Source organism: Aricia agestis, chromosome 2, assembly GCF_905147365.1.
Source record: "Aricia agestis chromosome 2, ilAriAges1.1, whole genome shotgun sequence".
Classification (NCBI taxonomy): Eukaryota; Metazoa; Arthropoda; class Insecta; order Lepidoptera; family Lycaenidae; genus Aricia; species Aricia agestis.
In genome coordinates, this window is record NC_056407.1 from 17,200,877 (window position 1) to 17,227,536 (window position 26,660).

Sequence of the window (26,660 nt, forward strand, 5' to 3'; positions counted from 1 at the left end):
CAATAATAATAATCAATGTAAATATATTTACAATAACACAATAATGCAAGTTGTGTTCAGCGCGAGGTGTCCTGTATCGTGATGACGTCGCCGGCGAGCAGCGCGTCCATGTTGTCCGAAACTATTATCAGGTGTAGCGGCTCGTCGCCCTACAAATAATATCAGAAAAATTTAAGAGGCAGACCTACGGGATTTGGTTGGGTTATGTCAAACTCAGCCGACATAACCGTGCATGATTTATGTTTTTAGGGTTCCGTACCCAAAAGGTAAAAACGGGACCCTATTACCAAGACTTCAATGTCAGGTCCGTCTGTCTGTCGGTCTGTCTCCAGGCTGTATCTCAAGAAGTAAGAACGGTAATAGCTAGAGACTTAAAATTTTCACAGATTATGCATTTCTGTTGCCGATATAACAACAAATACTAAAAACAAAATAAATATTTAACCGATTCGTTGCCACCTTCATTTTCACGACTTCTTACCACAGGCCAAGCAGATTGTTCGATGACGCGCCATAAGCGTCATCGGCCCTGCTAAACGATGACGCCCCACGTGCGGCATTGGCCACTGGTCGTGTTTTATGCACATTTAGACTAAGGAATTGTAATTACAGTTTAATGAATTAGTTTTAACGTGTTTTTTAACAATCCTTGTATGCCGCGCCTGGCGCGTCATCGGCCTCACTGAATCTTTTTAAATGACGCGCTGGGCGCGGCAGTGGCCACGAATCGGAGGGCTCCCATACAAAAAACTTGATTTTTTTGGCATTTTTTGCTTTATATCAAAAATGGCTACACGTAGGCATTTGAAATATTCACAAAATACTAAATTGTACTAGAACTTTAATAATTAATAATAAAATTTTAACAAAATAAATATTGAAGGTATATATATACCCATACAAAAATACTTACATATATGTAATTGATTGTACCGTTGGTTCTTGGTGGAAATGCATGTTGAACACTAATAAAACAATATTTGCGTGCACTTTTTCCACTATATTAAGAAATTATTAACAAATTACACGACCGGTTTCGAAATTAATCATCTTCAGGTGTACTTAGTGTAGGTAGTTTTACAAAATTAAATATAATCAAAACAAATATTGGGGATGTCAACATCATGAAATTTTATACCATTTGGTAGAATTTCTCTACCGAATACGACTTTTTTCTACTAATGTTAAAATTAATATTTAGTTGGTTTTAGCTCTTTTATATTGATAAATTAATAACGTTATGTCATATATACAGATGCCATTGTTAAATTTCAAAATTTCAATTACAATATGTCACAAAATTACTATCAAATTATTAAAACATGTCAAAAAATTAATATACACACTGTCAAACTAACTTAATAACTACCTATATAATTGTCAATTAGATCACCAATAATTTAATTCATTTGTCCATAATATTAAAAATTATAAAAATATTAATATCTATAATAATGTCAAATAAATTAAACTAAATTAAATAATGTCAATAAATATAATAAATTGTCTATAAAATATATAAAATTTATAAATATCAGGTCAATAAACTAAATTAGAGGTGAATTGTAATTAAAGAATAATGTATAAATAATAATACTCTAAATGTCTAATAATATTGAATTAGATAGGCAAGTTCCCCCATTTTTTGTGTCTGTTGACTTCAAGTGCTTCTAATGCGTCCATTTTCTTACTTTTGGGCAAAATATGTAGGTATTTGATGTTCTTGTCAGGTTCAAAATTATGGTCATTATTATTTAAATGCTCAGCAAACGTCGATCTTTCTGATTTTCTTTTCCAAGCTGTAATATGTTCTTTAATCCGTGTTTTAAATTTCCGCCCCGTCTGACCTATATATATACCTCCACATGTTTCACAAGAAAGGCTGTATATTCCGCTATTATCAGTGACATTAAACTTGTCCTTATTATTGCACAACAGACTTTTTAGGGAACTCGTAGTGTAGAATGCTACTTTGGTCTCCTTGTTTTTCAAAATCCTTTGAAACCTATATGATAAAGGGCCAATGTAAGGTATTTTTACCCAAGTGCTATTTATTTTTTCCTTATGTTCTGAGCAATCGTATAGCAGTTTGTGAGCCATCCTTCTCCTAGCTTTTTTTAGAATTGTATCAATCAGTTCACTTTTGTAACCATTGCTCACAGCGATATGTCTTATCGTGTCTAGTTCTGCCCTGAAATCGTTCTTCTCTAGGGGCACATTTAGTAAACGGTGAACAAAAGCGTGAAAAGCGGCGTGTTTGTGTTGGCGCGGATGAGAGGAGTGAGCATGGAGGACATTTTCACTGTAAGTAGGTTTCCTAAATATTTTAAACGTATGATGACCACGTTTTATATCTATAGATAAGTCAAGGAAGTTTAAAACTTTATTACCTATTTCTAATGTCATTTGTATTTTATTATTAATTGTATTTAAATAATTAAAAAATTCATTTAAAATTGAAATTTCGCCATTCCATAAACATACTATATCATCCACGTGTCTGTACCAATAAATAATATTTTCTTTATACGAGGTTTCCAGTATCTTTGATTCAAAATCATTCATAAAAATGTCTGCACAGAGAGGAGACAAGGGGCTACCCATAGCCAATCCATCTTTCTATTTATAGGTTTTACCATTATAAATTATTAAAACATGTCAAAAAATATATTAATTTTTTGACATGTTTTAATAATTTGATAGTAATTTTGTGACATATTGTAATTGAAATTTTGAAATTTAACAATGGCATCTGTATATATGACATAACGTTATTAATTTATCAATATAAAAGAGCTAAAACCAACTAAATATTAATTTTAACATTAGTAGAAAAAAGTCGTATTCGGTAGAGAAATTCTACCAAATGGTATAAAATTTCATGATGCTGACATCCCCAATATTTGTTTTGATTATATTTAATTTTGTAAAACTACCTACACTAAGTACACCTGAAGATGATTAATTTCGAAACCGGTCGTGTAATTTGTTAATAACTTCTTAATATAGTGGAAAAAGTGCACGCAAATATTGTTTTATTAGTGTTCAAAAATACTTACATTTTTTTGCCTATTTTTACTCTTAAATGGTATGGAACCCTACGTGCGCAAGCCCGACTCGCACTTGGCCGATTTTTTATGCCCAGTGTACGAAATCTGCCCTGGGATGCTGCCCCTAGACCGCGGCTTATACGGCCTATTTATAAATCCAGGCCTCCAGTTTTGCCGAGTAGTCTTAGTTTTACACGACTTATTTAGTACTATAGTCAACAATACAATATACATACTTACCTACTCAATAATTATTTTTGTGACTTACAAATAATTTTGATCCAAACGTAATGCTCAGTATTTATAAGCTTCTATGGATACCGTTATGAATTTACATATGGATTAAAGTGATTTAGAACGGAGTCTATAAATATATTCAATACCTGAATTTGTTGGATCGGCGCGCTAAAGGAGGAAGTCAGGTCCACCGTCGGAAAAGTCATGTAAGGAATCTCTGAAAACAGGGAAAAAACTAATTAGTTTCTGTAATATCGAGCTCGGAGCTAAATATAGTCTACCGGCCGCGTCGATTAGCATTGCGTTTTATGCCTAATTCAGCATTCATTTAGGACATTTATGGACTTTTATTTATTCATTTATAATAACTAATTTGACTGCCCGGGCCACTTGCCCTAGCCTAGGCCCAGATCGACGCACCGGAAATGCCAGACAATGGGAAGTTTTTGTAAGACTACAGTCTATAGTTAATATTAGGTCCTTACATAATAATATGAAATTGGCGTTGTGTTGTACAGACCACTTTGATCTCTAATATCTCCTCTTTGGTTAAGAATTCCAAATTCAAATTTATATATTCATTTATTTGGTACATCTGAGTTTCCAAACAGTCATTCATTCGTTTTTTTTCTTGATTATTTTTTCTTTGGAGTCGTTCATATCGCACAATGGAAAAATTGAAATATCTCTTTATTTACGAATATGAGTTCTACCGTGGCACGAGTGCTGCAGAAACAGCTCGAAGAATTAACAATGTGTATGGTACTAGTGTCGCAAAAGAAAACACGGTTCGGTTTTGGTTCCAACTAATGATGAAAAACTCAAAGCAGATATGTTACTACCGCGCGCGTTGTGAAGATTCAAATACGGCCCAATTGGGCCGTCTGTTATTTAGTCTGCATCGAGCGCAGTCACGAACGTGCCGCGTCTTGTCTTAGAAAATGACGTCGTGCGTGTTTCGAAAATGTACCTACCAATTATGACTCGAAACTTAAAACCAAACTGACCGTCAGCCGCCGAATGTGAGCGAACGTTACGCAGTTTATTGTATTTCCATATATATGCACTTTTTCTTTCACATTTTTTTCTTTCACGGACAAAACGTTATTACGCTATTCGGCGGCCGATAAAAATAGCACGTCACTACGCTCCGCGGACGCTGATTGGCTACGTAGCTACGTCAGCTATAGCGTATAGTCAGCATAGTGTAAACGAAAAATACCGTTTATTTTATCGTTTACACTGGTGCTCACAGTGAGCCTGCTCACATTCGGCGGCACGGCCAGTTTGGTTTAGTAAGAATTGACCAGTTCCGTCATGAACATTACCTCGACGAACATATCAGCAAGTATTTCGTACTCACGATGAGTCATGCTCCTCTGGTTCGTGGTACTCGTAGTACTCGAACTCGTTCTCGGCGCGGTTGTCAAACTCGTCGGATTCGTCGTAGTCGTCGTAGTTGTCGTAGTCGTCGTAGTCGTCGTAGTAGTGTTCCTCGTCGACCTCCTCCTCCTCGAGTTCGTCGTCCTCCGAGCCGGTGCCGTCGGAGGCCTCATACCAGCCGCCTCCTCCGCTGCAAGGGGGCGCGATTCAGTGAGAGAAAGAGAAGGAAATATGTTTTTGCGAAATTTTCGCAACAAGCGAAAATTATAAAACAATATTCTTAAAATGATCTAAAAAGTATGAACCACCCTAGTTATGTTACCAGCCTAGAACTGAGATACTTGACATAGAACTTAGCCGGTACCGACTTCAAAAGAATGAAAATTGAGTACAGAATAAGTTGAGGTTTAGTCGAATTTTGATAAAGGCACTAATGAAGAATAAGAATTATTAACATACTTTTTAGATCATTTTAAGTATATTGTTTTTATCTTGGAAGTCGTTTTAAATTTTTTGTTAAAAATAATAATTTTACTCTTTTTAGTTTTTTCGTTTTAGTTATCTGCAAGACCACACAAGGCTTAATGCGTAGATAACCAATACGAAAGTTAACTATTCACACTATATTAGTAAGCAAAGCGTTCGTATGAAATTTCACTTATATGTAACAAAATATGTTTGAGTTACTAGAAAAAACATTTTAACCACCATATTGTGTGTTTTAATAATTTCAAGGATTTTCCTCGATTCCTCATAGATTGGGATCTATGAGGAATGATGGGTCATCAGACCGCCACTTTTGTAATCATTATACGAAATTAAGATTATATCCTAGACAACAACACAATAATTTAGAAAACAACCGTGTCAATGCAAAATACCATGAAAAGTACCAATAATTGGGTCATAATGTAATGACCCATGATATAATTATGGTTGTGATGATGACGATTAATTAAATTTATATATTGGCTTATGCTTTCAGTTGTTTGAACAACGCCTAAATCCCTGAACCTGTATCTATAAGGATTCAAAAGTTCTGTTCGGTACCTTCGGAACCAGGGTATAACCTGCCGCAAAATCTTACTTTTTGTTAGCATATGCCCCGAATACTTCAGAAAAAATAAAAATTACTATATTATGTTTCCATACAAATTTTAAGGAGTCCCGTCGATTCCTTATGTATTAAATCACATCAGATCACCACTTTTGTGAACATGGTACGAAATTCTGATTATACCTATATTGATATATATACAATAGCAAAAAATCTTGAAAATCGGTCTACAAACGGTGAAGTAATCGTTGAACATACAAAAATAAAAATATAAACAGACGAATATATAACCGCCTCCTTTTTGGAAGTCGGTTAAAAAGTGGATTGTGATTAATCCATTTCACATATTAAAGTTTTATTCGAGCGACTACATTACTAAGTGAGCGACTGGAAATACAGAGAGGGCAATTTTAATATTAAAGATAGATTAGATTTTTCTAAGTGAGGCTATACATAAGTCATAACGAACTACTAAAAAGTTCACTTTGAGCAAAGTTTTGTTAGCTGCTTTATTAATGATTATTGGTTACTGATATTCTATTTGAGGCAATGATGAAAAACTCAAAGCAGATATGTTACTACCGCGCGCGTTGTGAAGATTCAAACCGTCCGTTGTGTAGTCTGCATCGAGCGCAGTCACGAACGTGCTGCGTCTTGTCTTACGTAAATAAATTGAAAATGTCGTCGTGCGTGTATCGAAAATGTATCTACCAATAATGACTCGAAAGTAAACAAAATACATGGAATCCCTTACCACATGTCTAGATTGCAATAAATAACTCGATTATTCACAATTACAATTATTTTTTCGAACAATCTGGAAAAAATCGAATTTTCGTCATAGCTTAGGCGAAGAAAGAGACAGCGATACGATTCGACGTTTAAAAATAGAACTGTCTCTTTTATGTTAATGGTTTTTCGTATCTTTTGTTTCACTCATCTGTTAAATTTGTCAATGTTTGCAATAATTTTGAATTTGAAAATTGTTCGGAAGAGATTTAAGCCGGAAAATAGTATGGACGTAACATATCTGTATAAGTAGAATATCATTGATTTGAGGGCTAATGTTTTTATTTTGATACGTTTTTAATGAAAGCTACAGATTGTTAAAGGAGAATTATAAAAAAAAAAAACTTAGCGGCTGATGATGACTTGAGCGGTATGAATTTGAGTGTGCTCTAAGGTTTACAAACCCACCCCAAATTTTTTTTGGTGGTCACGTGGGTTGGGTTGAGTAAGGATGTTTTAGCTGAGATAAATCTCCCCGTACCACTTCCACCCCCGGAAACTTTTAGAACTCCCCCGTTTAGAATAAATTCGCATTTGAAATTTTCGTAATCTTGAGATAAGGTCTTATGTTTTCTAGTGTTTACGTGTTTACTTACTTACTAATTGAGTGTTTTCAACTCATTCCAGGCATCGTAAGGCTGTGGTGAGTGACGATAATTTATCATTCCAAAAGTATTGTATAAGAACAGTATATTATAATTCTTAGGTAATTAGTAGCAATGTTGGCCGAATACGACTTGATTGGGTTAGGTTAGGTTGGGTATTGATTTAATATAGATAGGTATGGCTCTTTACAGCATATTATGATTTAAATGAATATTTTCGAAGATATTACAGATTTAAAAATTTCGGGACGTAGCTTTTGCGGCGGTACCGACCAATGCGGGCTACGGGTAGTAATGAATATACATCAAAACTACTGAATCGATTTTAATCATTTTTTCAGTGAGTGACATAGGCTATAATATATATTTTATACCCGTGCGAAGCCGGGGCGGGTCGCTTGTTAACGAATATAATAAAGTACTACAAAATGTGATTTACTAGTGACGATGAAGTAGTAGTACGCATTCATATCAATGTTTCTATTAGTATTATTAAGAAGTTTTTTATTTTTTTAGTTGACTCAAGCGTCTTATTTTATTTTTGTTCATTTGATTTAAGTTAATGCATATTACTTTATTTTTATGGAGTTTTATTTAATTACCCTTAAATTTCAATAATAAAATTTTGTTCCGTCGGCGGGATTTGAACCCGCGACGCCCGGTTTGCACTACCAACGCGCTACCAACTGAGCCACAGAGGTCGTCATATATAAAAAATACATTTGCCAAATATTAAAAAAAATGCAGGACGTAACGTTGACACTCAAACAAAAGTTGACGTTCTGTTGATTTCTTGTCACTCGCAGTCAGTCGCTCACTTAGTAATTCTATAACCCAGATTAATTAATTTTGACTCCTAAAATTGTAATTTACAGTCACTCGTTTAATTACTACCCTTTAAAGAATAGCGCAAGATACATAATCGTCCTGAGACAATCACAACATGACTCTTCTGCTACCAGTGTCTTGTTTTTGCCTAACAGTAAAAATATTTCAAAATCAATCCTGTTATTTAAAAATGAGCTACTTCTCATCACGTACGTAAAAAAATACGGACGTAACCTAGTCTAATCACGAGTGAAGCATAGTTATGGCCGCCCGTGTAGGATGTGTGCGTGTCATTGGTGCCGTCACTCAACGTACAATGACAGCGGGTTGTAGTAGCTAGTTGCGTGTGTGTGTCAGTCACGTGTACAATAAACGAAATTGTCGTACCTTGCATGCTTCACCTCTTTATAGTGTAATGCTACGTCCGTATTTTCTTTACGTCCGTGCTTCTCATGTTTATTAGTTTTAATATTGAATACAATAACGATCATATTTAAATTAGATACTAAGTTTACATTGTGTAGTTCATACCTAGTAGCTAGTAGTTGCTTGTTTTCGTTTGCCAGCTGTGTTTCAAGCTCTGTAACAATACAGCTTTATAAGTATTTTATTTTGAATAACATGGAAAACTTAACTGTTTACAAAACAATGAACACACATTTTATAAAGCTGTCCAGTCCAGAGATTGAATATTTAAAGGCTTTATTACGAAGCTCACTAACATGTGGCTCAATAGATTTCGTGGGTAGATATTTTATTCAAGGTATTTTTTACTATAACATGACAACTTCTGAAACAAATCTACCCCGTTTCTAATGTATTAAAATATATATTTACCTTCTCGGCTTTTTAGCAGTTCCTCTCGTTTTTTCTTCATATCTTCGGAGAGATTTTGTACGGCTTTCTCTATGAAGGAGTCTAACACCAAACTTCTACATTTCGACGTTATCATCGCTCTGGAATTTAAATACAGAATTGTGTCAGTAAGGGCCTGTTTCACCACTTCCTGATAAAGTGCCGGATAGGCTATCCACAACTTTTTTGACAGATTCTCCATACTCTATCTGTCAAGTTAAGTGGCGGATAGCCTATCCAGCACTTATCAGGAAGTGGTGAAACAGGCCCTAAATGTTTATTTATACAGGGTACTACTCCATTTGAAATTAAAGTCTTGGATTTGTCGCATTATATCATTTTAGAACAGGGGTTGTATATCCGATATATTGAGTAGTTTTTCATTCTAGCCAAATGAAGTTTGAAATACTGAACAGATTTGATATCAGACAAATACATACAAAACATTGAAAAGCCGAAAGCGTACTGCGTATCCATTAGGATATCAATATTTTGATAAACAAGGAGGTTGAAAAATGGCTCCAACTGACCAAATCCGGTAAATAAAATAATAATTGTTTTATTTCGGGGAAAAATTAAAACTAATCTCCGAATGCCAACCAACCATCACACGGTTCGGGAACTAACCCAACATTAAAAAAAAACCCGCGCCAGAAAGGTTAAAAATTTAGGCCAATTTACCTGCACACGGGACAGTCGTTCTTCTTCTTCGTCCACTTATTGATGCAGTACTTGCAGAAAGTATGGGAACAGTTGAGCGTAGTGGCCGCTACGAACAGCTCTGCGCAGACGCTGCACTGCAACTCGCTCTCCATCATCTCGCCAAACTCAACTAACGCGGCGGCGCCCGCACCGGCCAGCTCATCGCTCGTGGACGCCGTTTCGAGAATCTTCTTTTCGTTTTCCACGCTCTGTAGCTGGCTCTTAACCTGGGATATTAAAACAACAAATAATATAATATATAATATCTATTAACGCTTCACACCACGTCAGTCTGGCCCCGTGCTAACTACCCAAAGGACTTGTGTTAAACAGGTACTAGACAACGGAAATATATTTAATACTTTTATACTATACAGATATTCAAGATTTTTTAACCGACTTCCAAAAAGGAGGAGGTTATATGTTCGGGTGTGGATATATATATTTTTATTTTTTGTATGTTCAACGATTACTCCGCCATTTGTGAACCCATTTTCAAAATGTTTGTTTTGTTACATTAGGTTTCACTCCAATTTGGTCCCTTTTTTACAAAAGTGGTGATCTCATGATGGGATCCTTGAGTAATCGAGGGAATTCCTCAAAATTTATATGGAAACATATGGTGATTTTGGTTTTATGCTAAACGTATGCTACTAAGAGAATTCCGGATTCCTTATAGATACAAGTTTAGGGGTTAAGGCGCTGTTTTAAGAACTGAAAGCATATGCTACTATGCAAATTATATTCATCATCATCATTACTACATCAGGGTCACCAGTGTCACATGGTTGTATATGGACACAATATTACCCCCCACAACACCAAAATTATTATATCATCACGTTATGTCCTTTTTTTATTAAAATCGCTATGAAAAGTACCAATAACTTTTTATAGCGATTTTAATAAAAATACAATGTTGTTTCAAAATAAATGATTCAAGTTCTAAGCGACTTATGTACCACAAAATTGAACATAACAAATTCAACCTTAACTCCAGAGCGTAAGGGACACATTTGACATTACTACTGAGATTCGTTATAGAAATAAGAAACAATCACATATTTTATGAGTAAAATATATACTTCGTACTTTAATGATTTTTTATTTATTAACACGATTTTGCTCCTTATTATTATACATATACAGATCGAATTCCTATGCAAGTTTATATAGATTTACCTAGCACGTGTTCACTTCGATTGTTTTTAAATGTATTGTAAATTATCAATCTGAGATTTGTGAGTTTGACTCTTAACAAATTGTAATAAGATACGTGGAATATATGCGATGGTTTACTAGGTAACTAAAAAGAGTGAAATAATTATTTTTAACAAAAAATTAAAACCGACTTCCAAGGTAAAAACAATAATAACATCCCTATAATATGCACTAAAAAGTATTAAATAATTTTTCCTATCTAAGGCCCGTATAAATAGTACTTAAGTTGCGACCCGGTCTCAAGACGCGGTTCGGCTCTGTGATTGGTCCAAATTTTGACAGCCAACCAATCACAGAGCCTGAACCGTGCCAAAAAAAAAAAATACAAAATCATTATCATTCTGCAATTTCCTCCAACTTTGATTCTTATGATTTTTTTCAGTAAAAATCCCACCAAAAACATTTCTTGTAAAATATTGCCGAGACGACCACATATTAGGTTTACGGTTTACCCTGTGAAATAGATATGAGATCTCATGTAGAGCCAAGGTTCTGAATCTACACAGCCTAACTCTAGAGACTAGTCTCTACTGACCCTAACTTAAACAAATTCTACATACCAGTAAATATGTATGGCACCGCCGTTTCGCTACCGCACAGGGTGAAACCTTATGTTGTCGTCTCAGCAAAAATTTTCAAAAAATGTTTTTGGTGGCATATGATTCTGAACTAAAGTAACGTATTGAATTTCAAAGATCAGTTATAGGGGCGGCAAAAATTGAATAGACTACAGGCGGCAAATTTGTAAATCCGCCACTGGAGAGATAACAGAAACTTTCAGTTTTGCTATATCCGCACATTCTACTACAATAATTATTGTCCTTGCATAATTTACAAGAAATCATTTTAGGGTTCCGTAAATAAGTGGCCAGTACGAGTCGGACTTCGCGCACGGAGGGTTCCGTATAGTTTATGAGCAAAATTAGGCAAAAAATGTATTTTTATATGGGATATTAATGTAATTAAATATTTAATTTTATTTTAATTTTATTATCAACTATTAAAGTACTGATACCATTAAGTATATTTTGTAAATATTTCAAGTGCCTACGTGTAGCCATTATTGATATAGAGCATTATACGTGGGGAGCCATGCTTCGGCACGAATGGGCCGGCTCGACCGGAGAAATACCACGTACCCTCCCCTATAATTCCCTTCCCTTCCCATCCCTACTATCCCCTATTACCCTATTCCCTCTTAAAAGGCCGGCAACGCACCTGCAGCTCTTCTGATGTTGCGAGTGTCCATGGGCGACGGTAGTTGCTTTCCATCAGGTGACTCACGACTCACAAAATTACGCTCGTTTGGCCTCACCCTAAGGGTTCCTTGTTGACTACGGAACCCTAAAATATGCGTCATGTAGAATTTTTTTTTATGAAATAAGGGGGCAAACGAGCAAACGAGTCACGGCTCACGGTACACTGAATAATTAAATTAATCAACAATTTTGCGCGTAAATAAATAGTACGAGCACACCCGCGTGCACTGTGCAGTGTTCGCTGTAAAATATAAGAACAAGTATGACATGTCCGTGTTCGCGTGGAATGGCGCGTAATTTCAAACGCGGTACAAGACGGTAAGTATAGATGTCCGCATCTAGCACAGTAAAATTTAATACAGACAGACAGACGGCCTGACAGACCGAAACTATAAGGGTTCCTTGTTGACTACGGAACCATAAAAAGTAGGTAAGCACAAATCTTGCGAAAAAACTTTGGTGCTCGTAGTTGGGATTTGAGTGAGATTTCGTGCGTCTACTAACATGAACGGAAGGTGTCGCGTCGAACTGGCATCGTTGCATACCAAAAATTACCGTTAAAAATATCAGTATTAATAACGTTATTTTTATACGTATAGGTATCTAAAAATGTTACCCACAGACTTGTATGCATATTAACGAAATGTGTCGCGTTGAACTGGCAACGTCGCATACCAGAAAATAACGATATTTTTACCGGTAATAATAACGGCATTTTTTAAACTATATTTAAATGTTATGTTACCTACTAGATATCGTTAAAAATATCGTTAAGCTACCCTTATAAAAATAACGGTACGTAACGGTAATTTTTCTAGTAATCGATAACGTTATGAAGCCATGCTATATGCTGGCAACATTTTTTACTTTAGTCATGTTTGTATACAAACTTCAAAGTTTTGAAACCGACTTTGTAATTTTAAATTTCTTTAGTTAAACAATTTCTATAATGTGTTACGACATAAGAATAGTTCTAAGATCAAAGATGACGTTTATAGTAACACTAGCTGTTGCCCGCGACTTCGTCCGCGTGGACTTCAGTTTATAGCGCGCGATGTCAACAAAATTGGTGTCAAAAGCTTTTATAAAAAAAACCCTGGTACCCCAAAGGTGGTAATCAAAACAGCTGCTGTGCAGTGTACACATAATATTTCATTTTTTTAAATTAAACTTTATATTTTATGCCAAATTTTAAAGCTTATTTAGCCCCCCAATTACACAACCTTACCCGTAAACTATTTATCATTGATAGGTTTAAGGTTACGCCACTGTATATAATATAAAGTACTCACTTATTAAATAACGTAAAAGAGAAATAACAATCGAAAAAAAATCGAAAAACAAATGTATGATGATACCACCTCTTATAGAAATATGTTGGGCAAGCGTTAGCGCGATGTAAGAGACGCACGGCGCCATCTAGTATGAATTTTTGGAACTAACTTAATTTGAACAAATTTTCGTATTTCCACCCCCTTACAACCCTTTTTTCCAGTAAAAAGTAGCCTATGTCCTTTCTCAGGCTTTAGACTATCTGTATACAAAATTTCATTACAATCGGTTCGGTAGTTTTGGCGTGAAAGCGAGACAGACAGACAGACAGAGATACTTTCGCATTTATAATATTAGTATAGATATTTTGTTAATTCTGCTATTTGACAGAAAAGCAATTCGGATTTATTGGACCATTTTACGACTTTTCATAGAAAAATGTCAAACAAATGAATTGCTTAGTACGAATCATTAAATGAATTGCACGTTAAGAGAAGCTTAAAAATGAATCGTAAATGATTCATTGTATGATTCAACTAAGCGACCATTTTAGCCCCGCTGGCCTAAGCAACTGTGCACTGTGATTTGGCGGCCTATGTTGCGACTCTTGACTCGGAGGTGGTGGGTTCGATTCCCGCGTTGGAAACATATTATTTCCAAGTTTAGTTAGGACAATGCAGGCTGATCACCTGATTGTCTGACAAGTAAGATGATCCATGCGTCGGATGGGCATGTAAAAAGTCGATCCTGCACCAGATCTCTCGCCAGTCGTATAGGTCTTACGTCCCACTGGGTTATGAGAATAAAAGGAATAGAGAGTGCTCTTGTGTACTGCACACACTTGGTCACTATAAAAATTAGTCCTGCGTAACTGGCCTGGTTTCAATGAAACCGGCCACCGTCACCGAAACCGGTGCGGGAGTAATTATTAATGATGCTATAATATGTGGGTACCTTCTCGAGTTGGTCCTGCAGCGCCTTGATGACCTCCCCGGACTGGTCGGCCTGCTGCTGTATCCGCTCCGCCGCCAGCGCCGCTAGCTCCACCTCGCGCGCCGCCACGCGCGCCTGCAACACACACAACATACATATTTCGCGCGTTGCTAAAGGGGGCTAGACGGAAAAAGTTGTAATGATATGACACAATATTGTCGGTATATTACAACGAGAGCAAAAATGCTATAGTTGTAAGCCGTGAGGTAGCGCGTGTTACTCTCTCTGTATCTCTTTCTTTTTTTTATAACTTCGTTGCATCCGGGTGTCCCTTGACACCTCTCATTATCATTTATTTTATGTACTAGCAGAGAAGTAGATTCATAAGCAGATGGCGGACCAACGTAATTTGGTTATTTTATGTCAAACCCAGCCGACAGATCACGACTTACATTGAATTGACATAATCCGACCAAATGACGCAGATCCGTCGAGTGCCTGAAATGAATGAATTTCTTCGATGGTACACACTATATACCTACAAGCATAATCCATACTTATTACTTATATATTATAAATGTGAAAGTGTCTTTGTCTGTCTGCCTGTAACCTCTTCACGCTCAAACCGCTGAACCGATTTTGTTGAAAGGTATATACAATATACATATTTTGAGTCCCGGGAGAGAACTACGTTGTATCTCGGAAAAATGTAAGGTTTCGACGAAGAAAATGCTGCCTAAAATATAATTAAACAATAATAACTGACAACAACTACCTGCAACTCTTCCAGTTGTTGTTGTGACTTTTGTGGGGCTTCATTCAATTGTTTTTGCATCTCCTCTCTTTCTTTCATCTGCGAAATAACATGAATAGTTTAAAGGTAACAATCAGTTTGAACAATTTCTGAAATCCATACTAATATTATAAATGCGAAAGTATCTCTGTCTGTCTGTCTGTCTGTCTGTCTGTCTGTCTTGCTTTCACGCCAAAACTACTGAACCGATTGCAATGAAATTTTGTATACAGTTATTCTAGAGTCTGAGAAAGGACATAGGCTACATTTTGATGTGGGAAAATATCTTATTTCCATGAAAATTTCGATGAAAATGAATTCGCATTGCGCGTGGCCAGCGCTCATCCCGGGGGTCCTGGGTTCGAGTCCCGCAGGCGGAACAAAAAGTTTTCAATTTTCCTGGGTCTTGGATGTGTATTAAAATAAAATTTCAAAAATCTTAAACATATTTTATGTATAATATTATAAAAAATCCAGAAATATATCAATGGAATGAACATTTTAGTTCTAATACGATTCAACAGATGGCGTTTTATTTTTTACTTTATTGTAACATAGAACTAATCATACTTATTAGTTAGTATGTTTTTGTTTATAGTTTTTAATACGTTAGAATATGATGTTTAATAATATTATAATCCATACTATACTAATATTATAAATGCGAAAGTATCTCTGTCTGTCTGTCTGTCTGTCTGTCTTGCTTTCACGCCAAAACTACTGAACCGATTGCAATGAAATTTTGTATAAGTACAGTTATTCTAGAGTCTGAGAAAGGACATAGGCTACATTTTGATGTGGGAAAATATCTTATTTCCATGAAAATTTCGATGAAAATGAATTCGCATTGCGCGTGGCCAGCGCTCATCCCGGGGGTCCTGGGTTCGAGTCCCGCAGGCGGAACAAAAAGTTTTCAATTTTCCTGGGTCTTGGATGTGTATTAAAATAAAATTTCAAAAATCTTAAACATATTTTATGTATAATATTATAAAAAATCCAGAAATATATCAATGGAATGAACATTTTAGTTCTAATACGATTCAACAGATGGCGTTTTATTTTTTACTTTATTGTAACATAGAACTAATCATACTTATTAGTTAGTATGTTTTTGTTTATAGTTTTTAATACGTTAGAATATGATGTTTAATAATATTATAATCCATACTATACTAATATTATAAATGCGAAAGTATCTCTGTCTGTCTGTCTGTCTTGCTTTCACGCCAAAACTACTGAACCGATTGCAATGAAATTTTGTATACAGTTATTCTAGAGTCTGAGAAAGGACATAGGCTACATTTTGATGTGGGAAAATATCTTATTTCCATGAAAATTTCGATGAAAATGAATTCGCATTGCGCGTGGCGCCGTGGCCAGCGCTCATCCCGGGGGTCCTGGGTTCGAGTCCCGCAGGCGGAACAAAAAGTTTTCAATTTTCCTGGGTCTTGGATGTGTATTAAAATAAAATTTCAAAAATCTTAAACATATTTTATGTATAATATTATAAAAAATCCAGAAATATATCAATGGAATGAACATTTTAGTTCTAATACGATTCAACAGATGGCGTTTTATTTTTTACTTTATTGTAACATAGAACTAATCATACTTATTAGTTAGTATGTTTTTGTTTATAGTTTTTAATACGTTAGAATATGATGTTTAATAATATTATAATCCATACTATACTAATATTATAAATGCGAAAGTATCTCTGTCTGTCTGTCTGTCTGTCTCTCTTGCTTTCACGCCAAAACTACTGAACCGATTGCAATGAAATTTTGTATACAGTTATTCTAGAGTCTGAGAAAGGACATAGGCTACATTTTGATGTGGGAAAATATCTTATTTCCATGAAAATTTCGATGAAAATGAATTCGCATTGCGCGTGGCGCCGTGGCCAGCGCTCATCCCGGGGGTCCTGGGTTCGAGTCCCGCAGGCGGAACAAAAAGTTTTCAATTTTCCTGGGTCTTGGATGTGTATTAAAATAAAATTTCAATCTTAAACATATTTTATGTATAATATTATAAAAAATCCAGAAATATATCGATGGAATGAACATTTTAGTTCTAATACGATTCAACAGATGGCGTTTTATTTTTTACTTTATTGTAACATAGAACTAATCATACTTATTAGTTAGTATGTTTTTGTTTATAGTTTTTAATACGTTAGAATATGATGTTTAATAATATTATAATAATACTAGCTGTTTCCCGCGACTTCGTCCGCGTGGACTTCAGTTTATAGCGCGCGATGTCAACAAAATTGGTGTCAAAAGCTTTTATAAAAAAACCCTGGTACCCCTTAAATCAATACAGCTGTGTAGTGTGCACACAATAAGTACTTTATTTTTTATATTAAACTTTATATTTTATGCCAAATTTCAAAGCATATTTAGCCCCCCAATTACACAACTTTACCCATAAACTATTTATCATTGATAGGTTTAGCCCCAATTTCACCAACGTCTGTTAGTGTTAACAGCTTGTTAAAATGTCCTGTCTTCTCTTTCATTCATATGAAAAACGAAACAGCTAACGTGATACTAATTCGATCATTAACTTTAACAGTCGTTGGTGAAATTTGGTCTTAAGGTTACGTCACTGCCTGCACAGATAAAGTATTGAGTTATTTAATACCGTAGAATAGATATAACAATCGAAAAAAATCGAGACTTAAATGTAAGATGATACCACCTCTTATAGAAAGACTTTTGATCAAGCGTCAGCGCGATGTAGAAGACGCACGGCGCCATCTATTATGAATTTTTTGAACAAATTTACGACCCTTACAACCCTTTTTTCCAGTAAAAAAGTAGCCTATGTCCTTTCTCAGGCTTTAGACTATCTGTATACAAAATTTCATTACAATCGGTTCGGTAGTTTTGGCGTTTGGCGTGAAAGCGAGACTGACAGACAGACAGAGATACTTTCGCATTTATAATATTAGTATAGATTATGTGCACACTGCACAGCTGTTTTTGGGTATTTTGATTAATTAAGGGCCGCGCTACACCGGAATGGCAGCGGCGAGGCGAGCACTTTCAGCGCTGCCATTCCGGTGTAGCGCGGCCCTAAGAGGGGTACCACTTACCAGGGTTTTAAAAAGTTTTTAAATTTGACACAAATTTTGTTGACACCGCGCGCTATAAACTAAAGTCCACGCGGACGAAGTCGCGGGCAACAGCTAGTTGATCATAATTTGACTGCACACTGTTTAGTAGCCGACAGATCTATTCTATATTGTCTGAACATAAAGTTAATTAATATACCTAGCGGAATAGATAAACAAAGAGCTGAGCAATCGAGATGTCACTATCAGTAGCACTGCATGGTAGAAAGTTTTTTTATTTATTCTATGGACGCTTCATACCACGTCAGTCTGGCCCCGTGGTAAGTACCTGAAGGACTTGTGTTACGGGTACCAGACAACGGAAATATATTTAATACTTTAATACTATACATTATACATATAATTAAGATTTTTAGTATATTCATTTGCCCCCCAAACAAATTTCCTGGGAACAACTGGCCGATTTTGAGTTTCTTGAAACCACATTAGGTCTAAGTTTAGTATTCCACTAGACATTTTTACTTACAAGTTGTTCTACTCTCATTTTCTCCTCCTCGTTAATTTTCTTCATCTTTTCAATCTGCTCTGTCAGCTGTTGTTCCGCTTGTTGTTTCTCCTGTTCCGTCTTGAACACTTGTTCTGTGAGGTTCTTTTTCAGTTCATTCAGCTGACACATTAACTCTTCTTCTCTTTTGAGTTTGGCCTCATTTAATTCATGTAATTCCTGAAAAGAATGTTGTAAAATCATTAAAAATAATTGTAATAAAATAGCACTGTTGTAAATTATATATAAGTGATATAGTGGAGTGCCTAATCATGCAAACCTCCGATTTCGCTAATAGTGGATGAAAATTGAAAAGAAAAACAAATATTAAAGTACATATAAAACTAAGGATTGTGTGAAAAATTCAAGTACTTACCTACCTATTGCTACTATTGATATAGAGCAAAAAAGGCCAAAAAATGTATCAATGAAACAAAAATCCCATACAACAAAGGCCACGTGTGTTCTAGTATATTAAATTTATTTTGTTTTTAGTATTTGTTGTCACTAGAGATCGCCCAATGGTCGAAATTCGACCTTAGTTTCAACGACATTAAGACTACTACCTATATATTTTTGTAAAAAATATTGAATTTATCTTTTTTTTTTTCAACTCTTGTCTCTGGGACTTAGCTGATCTCTGACTGGCCGTGTAAGCATTGTCTAATAGTATCTAAGATTTAATAAAAAAATACTATAATCCATTTTTAATTTGTCAACTTGTTGTCAACAGACTTCAACCATAAATAAAAGAGTATAATTCATATGTATAGGCTTGTCACTCAAAAATATGTCATTTCTCATGTGTGTGTGTTGTAGTGTGTGTAATGTTTTATTTGTTAAAAAAATGTATGATAAAAGCATAATATAACCGTGCAAAATTTCATGCACCTACGTTTCCCCATTTGTCGTAAAAAGGGTTACAAAGTTTTTCGTTCACGTATTAATATTATGATAGCGGCAACATATATACAATCTGTGAAATTTTCAACTCTCTAGCTATAACCGTTCTTGAGTTACAGCCTGGAGACATACAGACAACGAAGTCTTAGTAATAGGGTCCTGTTTTTACCCTTTGGGTACGGAACCCTAAAAAGGAATGTGTAGCTGATAACATAAATAAAAAAGTTTTTTGAATAGTTGTGCTTTTCATTTTTAAACTATTCTATACCACTTCAGTTACACTCATAAATTTTAAAATTTTGAAGAAAACCTGCATTTCTTTCAAATCAGTTATGTAGCAAAATAATAAAATATATTATAATTTTTTAGGGTTCCGTTTTATAGGCTTGTCACTCAAAAATATGTAATTTCTCATGTGTGTGTGTGTTTTTTTTAAAACGGGCTTTGGCCCACCACACATTCCCACCACTGTATCTCCTGTGTCGCCAGGATCGACAGCGGCATCAAACCACGAAAACCCTTTGATATGATCTCAGGGAGCCCGAGGGACATGCTAAAGCTGTCTTGGGACCCGCAACGAAATTAATCAGAAGAAAATAGGAGGAGTAGGTAGATTTCCAGAATCCCCCCCAATATAAAGCGGGAGACAGCACAAAGTTGCAGTGACCGAAAGTCAAAGAACTGAAGGGTTGAAGCACCACGGGAATTGACGTTAATAATAATAGTGACTACTATGCTAGAGCTAAATTAATTTATTGTGTTAGACTGTTGCCAATAGTAATTGTGACAAAAACGCTTGAAAGCACGGAAGTTCCTAGCGCTGTCCACGAGATCACCGTAGTATGCGACATCAGATGTGCAGAGTAGGTTGTTTAGCATTGTAGTTCTTTCGTCCTGCCAGAGACTGCACTCCCAGAGAACATGATGAGCTGTTTGTTCAAACATGTTGCCTTCGGTCGAGCACTCGCACATGGGTGATGCTACCAGATTAAATCCGTAGAGTTTGGCCTTAAAATTTCCATGACCGGTCAGGAATTGTGAACGCAGTGATCAATATCCATCCAATGTTTGGATAGTCGTTCACGAATATTAGGGAAAAAATTATAAAGATGTCGCCCTTTGGTGGAACAGTCCCAACGCGTTGCCATTCGGAGATTAGGCTTTGCAAAGAGTTTTCTAAAGGTTCAAACAATCTTGCTATTTTATTTCTATCGCGAGCGCTTAAAAAGAACGGGTTGTCAATGTTTTTGTTATGATAGTACATTGTCGCACGACGCTGAATCTCAAGGTTAACGGGTAAAACTCCGGCTAACACGGGCAAGGCTTCGGTGCTTGTGGTTCTGTTAGCTTTGCACAAGAATATAAGAGCAAGACGTTGGCTTTGTAGCAACTTGCGACGAGCCGCGCCGATAGTTGCTCTGTCAGGTGTAAAATATATAGCAAATGCTACCAAGGTAAGTAGCAGTGTAAATTAATTTTAGGGTTTTGAATGAAAGGCCCCATGTCGAAGTAGATATTTTGGTAAAAGAGTAAAAGTTACGTTTCGCTTTCTCACCGGTTTGAATTATATATTCTAAAAATGTAAATTTATTTTTTAAGTAAAAACCAAGATAACAGAGCGACTGTTTGCGTTTAACGTTAATATTGTCAAGTTTAATGCTAGGGGAAGATATAAGGGAACCTTTTAAAAGAATTTGGTAAGTTTTTTGCGCAGCGAATTTCAGACGATTACGCTTACCCCAGTCAGATATTAAATTAAGACTACTGTTGGCTTTAGACTCAATTTCGGAACGCGAGTTTGCTTGAACGATAAGAAACCCGTCATCGGCGTAACCAACTAGTATACAAAGCGGTGGAAGTGGAAGACTTAACAAATCGTCGAATCCGATGTTCCATAATTTAAGCGAAATTACCGATCCTTGACATGTGTACAATGTCCTAGACGAAGCTTAGTTTGACCGTTAGAAAAGTAAGAATGTATTATAGAATAAATATTGCAGTAACACCCTCGATTTTTTAGTTTTAATAGCACCATCGGCCACCAGGCATGGTCGAAGGCCCCGGAAATATCTAATGAAATAGCGACCACGTATTCAGTTTCCGACAAATTAACTATTTTTCTTACTTCTTACGCCGCGTCCACAGTCGATTTCCCGGCGGTGAAACCGAACTGGTGGCTATGGAATTTAGGGCCACCGGGTAGCAGGCGAGGTACGATGAGACGTTCTAGTAATTTACCTAAGCAAGGCAGTAACGTTATCGGACGGTAAGATTTTGGGTCGTCAGGAGGTTTGTTTCCCGCTTTAGGTATTAATTTTATGCAACCGGAACGCCAAATTTTTGGAAATATACCTTCTGCGATACATCTGTTAAAATAAATAAATAAAAAATAAATAAAAAATGTTGTAAACATATAGAATCGATGAATTGGCCGCTAAACACGCTTGCTTTATCATAATATTTGATATTTTATCCTCGCCCGCAGATTTTTTTATAGGCAAAAGGTTTACTATTTTAATAAACTCCTCCGGGGTTGGTACATCTTAGACCGGTGTATGAATGGGGTCTAACATTCTACTCCTAATGTCGCGATGGTGTTCATCATCCAAGGAGGGCTCGTCGTCTGGGATACAACCACACTGACGCCCCAAATATTTTAGAATATATTGATCTTAAATACATGTAACTAAGACCTGGTAGATTTAAATTATTTTATTAATGTTATAATTTACTCTAGTAATTGCTTCCCAAAAAATAGTGTTAACACTTACAATGAAGAGTTGAAAGACCTAGACATATTTAACAATGCCTATTTATGAGTTAAATAACACAACATGATAAAAACTAAATAATTAATTAAATTGTACTAGTTTGTAGTGAAAAAGCCACATTTATTTGGAAAAAATCTGAAGCTATTAGTTTTAAAGCAAATACTAGCTGACCCGGCAAACATTGTTTTGCCATATAAATTATTTCTAGTGCTAATATAAAAAGTAGATAAAACTTCTCTGATAGTACATTCGTCTGAGAATAGGTCTCAGACGAATGTACTATCAGAGAAGTTGATGTATAGGCAGACCTTAGTTTGGTCGCGTTATGTCAAACCCAGCCGACAGATTACAAATAACATTGAATTGACATGATCCAACTAAATGACGTTGGTCTGTTAACTGTCTAGGAATCAATTTCCTCGGATATCGCGCGCAAACACTGTCTATGTTGAAAATCTATTGTGACTGAAATTGATCGAGGTATTAAGATAATGTAAAAAAACTGTTTGGTTTTGTAACTAAAGTAAAATAAAATAAAGTAAAAAAAACAGACTTACCTTTTCCTTAGCTTCTCTTAGTTGTTCTGTTTCAAGTCTTAGTTTGTGTTCAATCTCTTGTTTCTCTTGTAATCTCTCCTCCTGCTCCTTGATCTTTATATCTAACTTATTTAATAAATCATGTTTTGAGATGTTCTCCCTGTTTAGTTCAGCCAAAAATTCTTCTCTCTCCCTCAATAATTTTTCCTTAAGTTGATTATTTTCTGATAGTAGCTCTGTTTCTATTTGATTGTGCTTTTCTATTTGTTCCTAAAATAATTAAGAAGGTATAAGATTAGGTTAGTTTTATAAAGTTCATTTATTGCTGTTAGCATACCTACGGTACTCCCAAAGTGATAATGCGCATAGAAATTTTCGTACTTTTTTGGCAACGGTCGTATTTCCCGAGCATCGGAAGACGTCGCTGCAAAAGTTGTTTTGAACTTAACTTTAAGAAATATAGCAATTTGCAGCGACATAGAGGCGCCTGACGTTACCATGGTAACACCGCGATGGCTTCCCGGTGAGTTATAGTATGATGGACCGGCGACTTGTTCAAAGCAAATAGAAGTAAATATCTATCTATACTTATTATAAAATACTAGAGGTAAAATTTTTGTATATTAAAAATAAACTTGGAAAAACGAGTCAGGGGCATGTTAGAAGAGTAATAGAACACATTTTAACTGTTTTTGAAATTTTTGTTTCTCTGTCTGTTTGTCTGTTTGTACAGGCTAATCTCTGAATCCGCTGGACCGATTTCAATGAAATTTGGCATGATGATACCTTACATCCCTGGTCAACATCTTAGATACTTTTTTTAACCGACTTTCAAAAAAAGAGGAGTTAATGTTTACTTTGCTGTTTGTGGTCAGATTTACAAAATTCTTTTTTTGTTGTATAGATTGCCCAAATTTGATACCATGTTTACAATAAAATCAGCCAAGTGCGAGTCGGACTCGCGCACGGAGGGTTCCGTACCGTTATAGAGACAAATAGACCAAAAGTTGTGTTTTTGTATGGGAGCCCCCCTTCAATTTTAATTATATTCTAATTTTATTATTAATTATTAAAGTACACATATAACTAAGGATTCTAGGAAAATTTCAACTGCCTGCCTGTTGTAATTATTGATATCGAGCAAAAAAGGCCAAAAAAATCATGTTTGTTGTATGGGATAAAATATTGATTTTATTGTTTTCATTGTTGTTATAGCGGCAACAGATATACACAATCTGTAAAAATGTTTGAACTCTAGCTATAATGGTTCTTGAGATACAGCCTAGAGACAGACAGACGGACAGACAATGAAGTCTTAGTAATAGGGTCCCGTTTTTACCCTTTGGGTAAAGAACCCTAAAAACGGTGACTTGATAAGTAATGGAATTGAAGAAACAACGACAACCAAAGTGATTACCAATTCTAGCAAAGGTCGATCTTTGAAACTTTTCCTAATATTATCGTAAACGATTATCCAAACCCTGGATGGATATTGACCACTGCGTATCTCAATTCGTTACCAGCCATGGAAATTTTAAAGTCAAACTTTACGAATCTAAGTTACTAGCATCAGTCGAACAAATAGGTAGAAATGGTAGAATATGTACGACCGAAGGCAGTATGTTTAAATAAACCTCTCATCATGTTCTCTGGGAGAGTTTTTTCTGCCAAGACGAAAGAACTACAATGCTAGACAACCTACAGTGTAAATCTGATGTCGCATACTACGGTGTTATCGTGGACAGCGCTATAGGAACTTAATCCGTGCCTTAAAGCGTTTTTGTCATAATTATTATTGGCAACAGTCTAACACAACAAATTCCAATATTAATTTAGCTATACCTAGCTCAGTTACAATTTTTATTATTATAGTTTACTAGCTGTCCCGGCAAACCTTGTGTTGCCATATATATTTTTTTTGTATGAAAAATAGATGTTGGCCGATTCTCAGACCTATATTACATGCTCACAAAATTTCATGAGAATTGGTCAAGCCGTTTCGGAGGAGTATGGCAATGAAAACTGTGACACGAGAATTTTATATATTAGATTTTCGTGGTGCATTAAAAATTTCATGTGTAATGTAGATCCAAATAAAATAGTCGTAGATGGGTGTTGGATTTTCTAAATCTCGATTTTAATAACATACACGTGGAAATTATATGATATTTACTTCTATTTCTTTTGAACAAGGTACAAGTCATTGTATGGGGCTCTTACGTTTCATAGATCTGGGTGTTTTCGTGATTACGACAATTAGCAGAGATTTCCACGCGCATTATTAATTTAGGAGTACTGTACTATGTTATAATTTTAATTATTTTCTACCTCGAGTTTGAATTGAAAGATTGTAAAGTATGAAAGGTTAGTGATTAAAACTTAATTTACCATGAGTTCTTCTATTCTGCCACCCATATCTTTCCTCAATTCTTCTAGTTCAATGTTTTTTTCTTTTTCCAATTGGGCCTTTTGTTGTTCAACATCAAACTTCTCGCCTTTTAAATTTTCTATTTGCACAGCAAACTTTTCTTCAACTTGACAAATTTTTTTCTTCATATTTGATTCCAGCTGCTCCTTTAGAAGAATGTTACTTGTTTGTATATGTTTTGCATTCTGAATTTGAACTTCTAAATTTTTCATAGCGAAATCTTGAGATTGTTCAAATTTTATTTTCACATCATTTATCATGTCCTCTTCTGGCAACAATTTCTTCCTTTTTCTTGGACAATCTGATGGGGTTTCTTCGTGTACAAATTTGTAAACAAACTCCTTCGAAGGTTCCATGCTTATTATGTCACCATTTTCAAGTTTTTTGCTTTTGCCCTTGCCTAATGTGACACCATTTATTTCAATACCAAGAGTGCTGAGATCATGAATGATCCATACATCATCTACACTTTGTATCATGCAGTGGCTTCTTGAGATAGCAAGAAATGGAATGACTGCATCGTTGCTAAGAGATCTTCCCAAAGTGAACTGGAACAAAATGAAATTATGGAAGTTAAAAGTAATCGGAAGTTGCTATTATAAATTTTAACATATTTCTTTTATCAATGAAAGTATTTTAGTAGTTTAATAGTCAAAATCAAGAAATATGCTGTGCACAAAGGCGCTGTTTCAAAGTTATTCATTCAGCTGGTACCAGGTAGAACGTAATAGGCTTCAAATCTTTGAAACCTTTTGGAGCGACGTTAATATATTGTAATTGATTCTGCTAAGGGCAGAAGACAATGGTATACAAAGGTCCATCAACAATTAAAATGATAACAATTATGTTATCATTTTAATTAAACTTACTTCAGTTGATGTAAGACGAATTTTTTTCAAATTTACAAACTCTGTTTTCAACGGCTTACAGGTTATCAGGCAAGGCACATCTTCCATTTTTACTGTATAAATTCTAAATAAATTACATTTCAATTAGTATACATTTCTAGATATTATGTATATTGTATATATAATTAAAATATTTCAATTTATGATACGATAAATGATAAAATTCAAATCCCAAAACAAAAGCGTACACAAGCACAAGATACAACTGACATGTGACAGATGACAGTCGCCGAATTTTTTTTTTTTCATATAATGGCACTTCGGCTATAACCATGGCCAGTGTCGAGGTCGAGTATAATATTATGGCGGGAAAACGATATTCTATAATACAATTTTTTATATATTATCGTCAGGACAGTCAAGTCTAAAGTCTAGTCAAAGTCTAAGTATAAAGTCAATACAGTCAAGAAGTCAGGTCGGTCGATTCAGTAAAGTAGTAGGACGCTTTACTGAAACTTTTGATGGAGTTTTGGAGGGAACACAAAAGAGCACGTTTCTGGTTATTAC

The 26,660-nt window shown here is 35.4% G+C and overlaps 1 protein-coding gene across 2 annotated transcripts; it reads right to left on the bottom strand.

Moving 5' to 3' along the window:
• On the bottom strand, nt 1-26,338 carry LOC121739720 (E3 ubiquitin-protein ligase RNF8-like). Of its 2 annotated transcripts, XM_042132265.1 has the most exons (12): nt 26,115-26,338; nt 25,206-25,793; nt 22,839-23,087; nt 18,590-18,787; nt 14,967-15,044; nt 14,213-14,326; nt 9,486-9,733; nt 8,787-8,905; nt 8,481-8,529; nt 4,651-4,860; nt 3,434-3,504; nt 50-149 (listed from the first exon to the last, which is right to left on the bottom strand). In XM_042132265.1, exons 1-11 carry the CDS (start codon nt 26,199-26,201, stop codon nt 3,456-3,458), a joined length of 1,989 nt encoding a protein of 662 aa, XP_041988199.1. In that variant the 5' UTR covers nt 26,202-26,338; the 3' UTR covers nt 50-149; nt 3,434-3,455. The 2 variants fall into 2 exon arrangements, with proteins under 2 accessions (XP_041988198.1, XP_041988199.1); XM_042132264.1 differs by lacking the exon at nt 8,481-8,529 and having other exon boundaries at nt 1-149.
• Between the last annotated feature and the right edge of the window lie 322 nt (nt 26,339-26,660).

Bases quoted from the DNA above. Each gene is read 5' to 3' on its own strand.
- LOC121739720 (XM_042132264.1), bottom strand. From the start codon at position 26,201: ATGGAAGATGTGCCTTGCCTGATAACCTGTAAGCCGTTGAAAACAGAG. The intron at 18,788-22,838 runs GTAAGTCTGTTT...CATTCTTTTCAG, and splicing joins TAAGAGAAGCTAAGGAAAAG to GAATTACATGAATTAAATGA. The intron at 150-3,433 runs GTATTGAATATA...TATTATTTGTAG, and splicing joins CGCCGATCCAACAAATTCAG to GGCGACGAGCCGCTACACCT.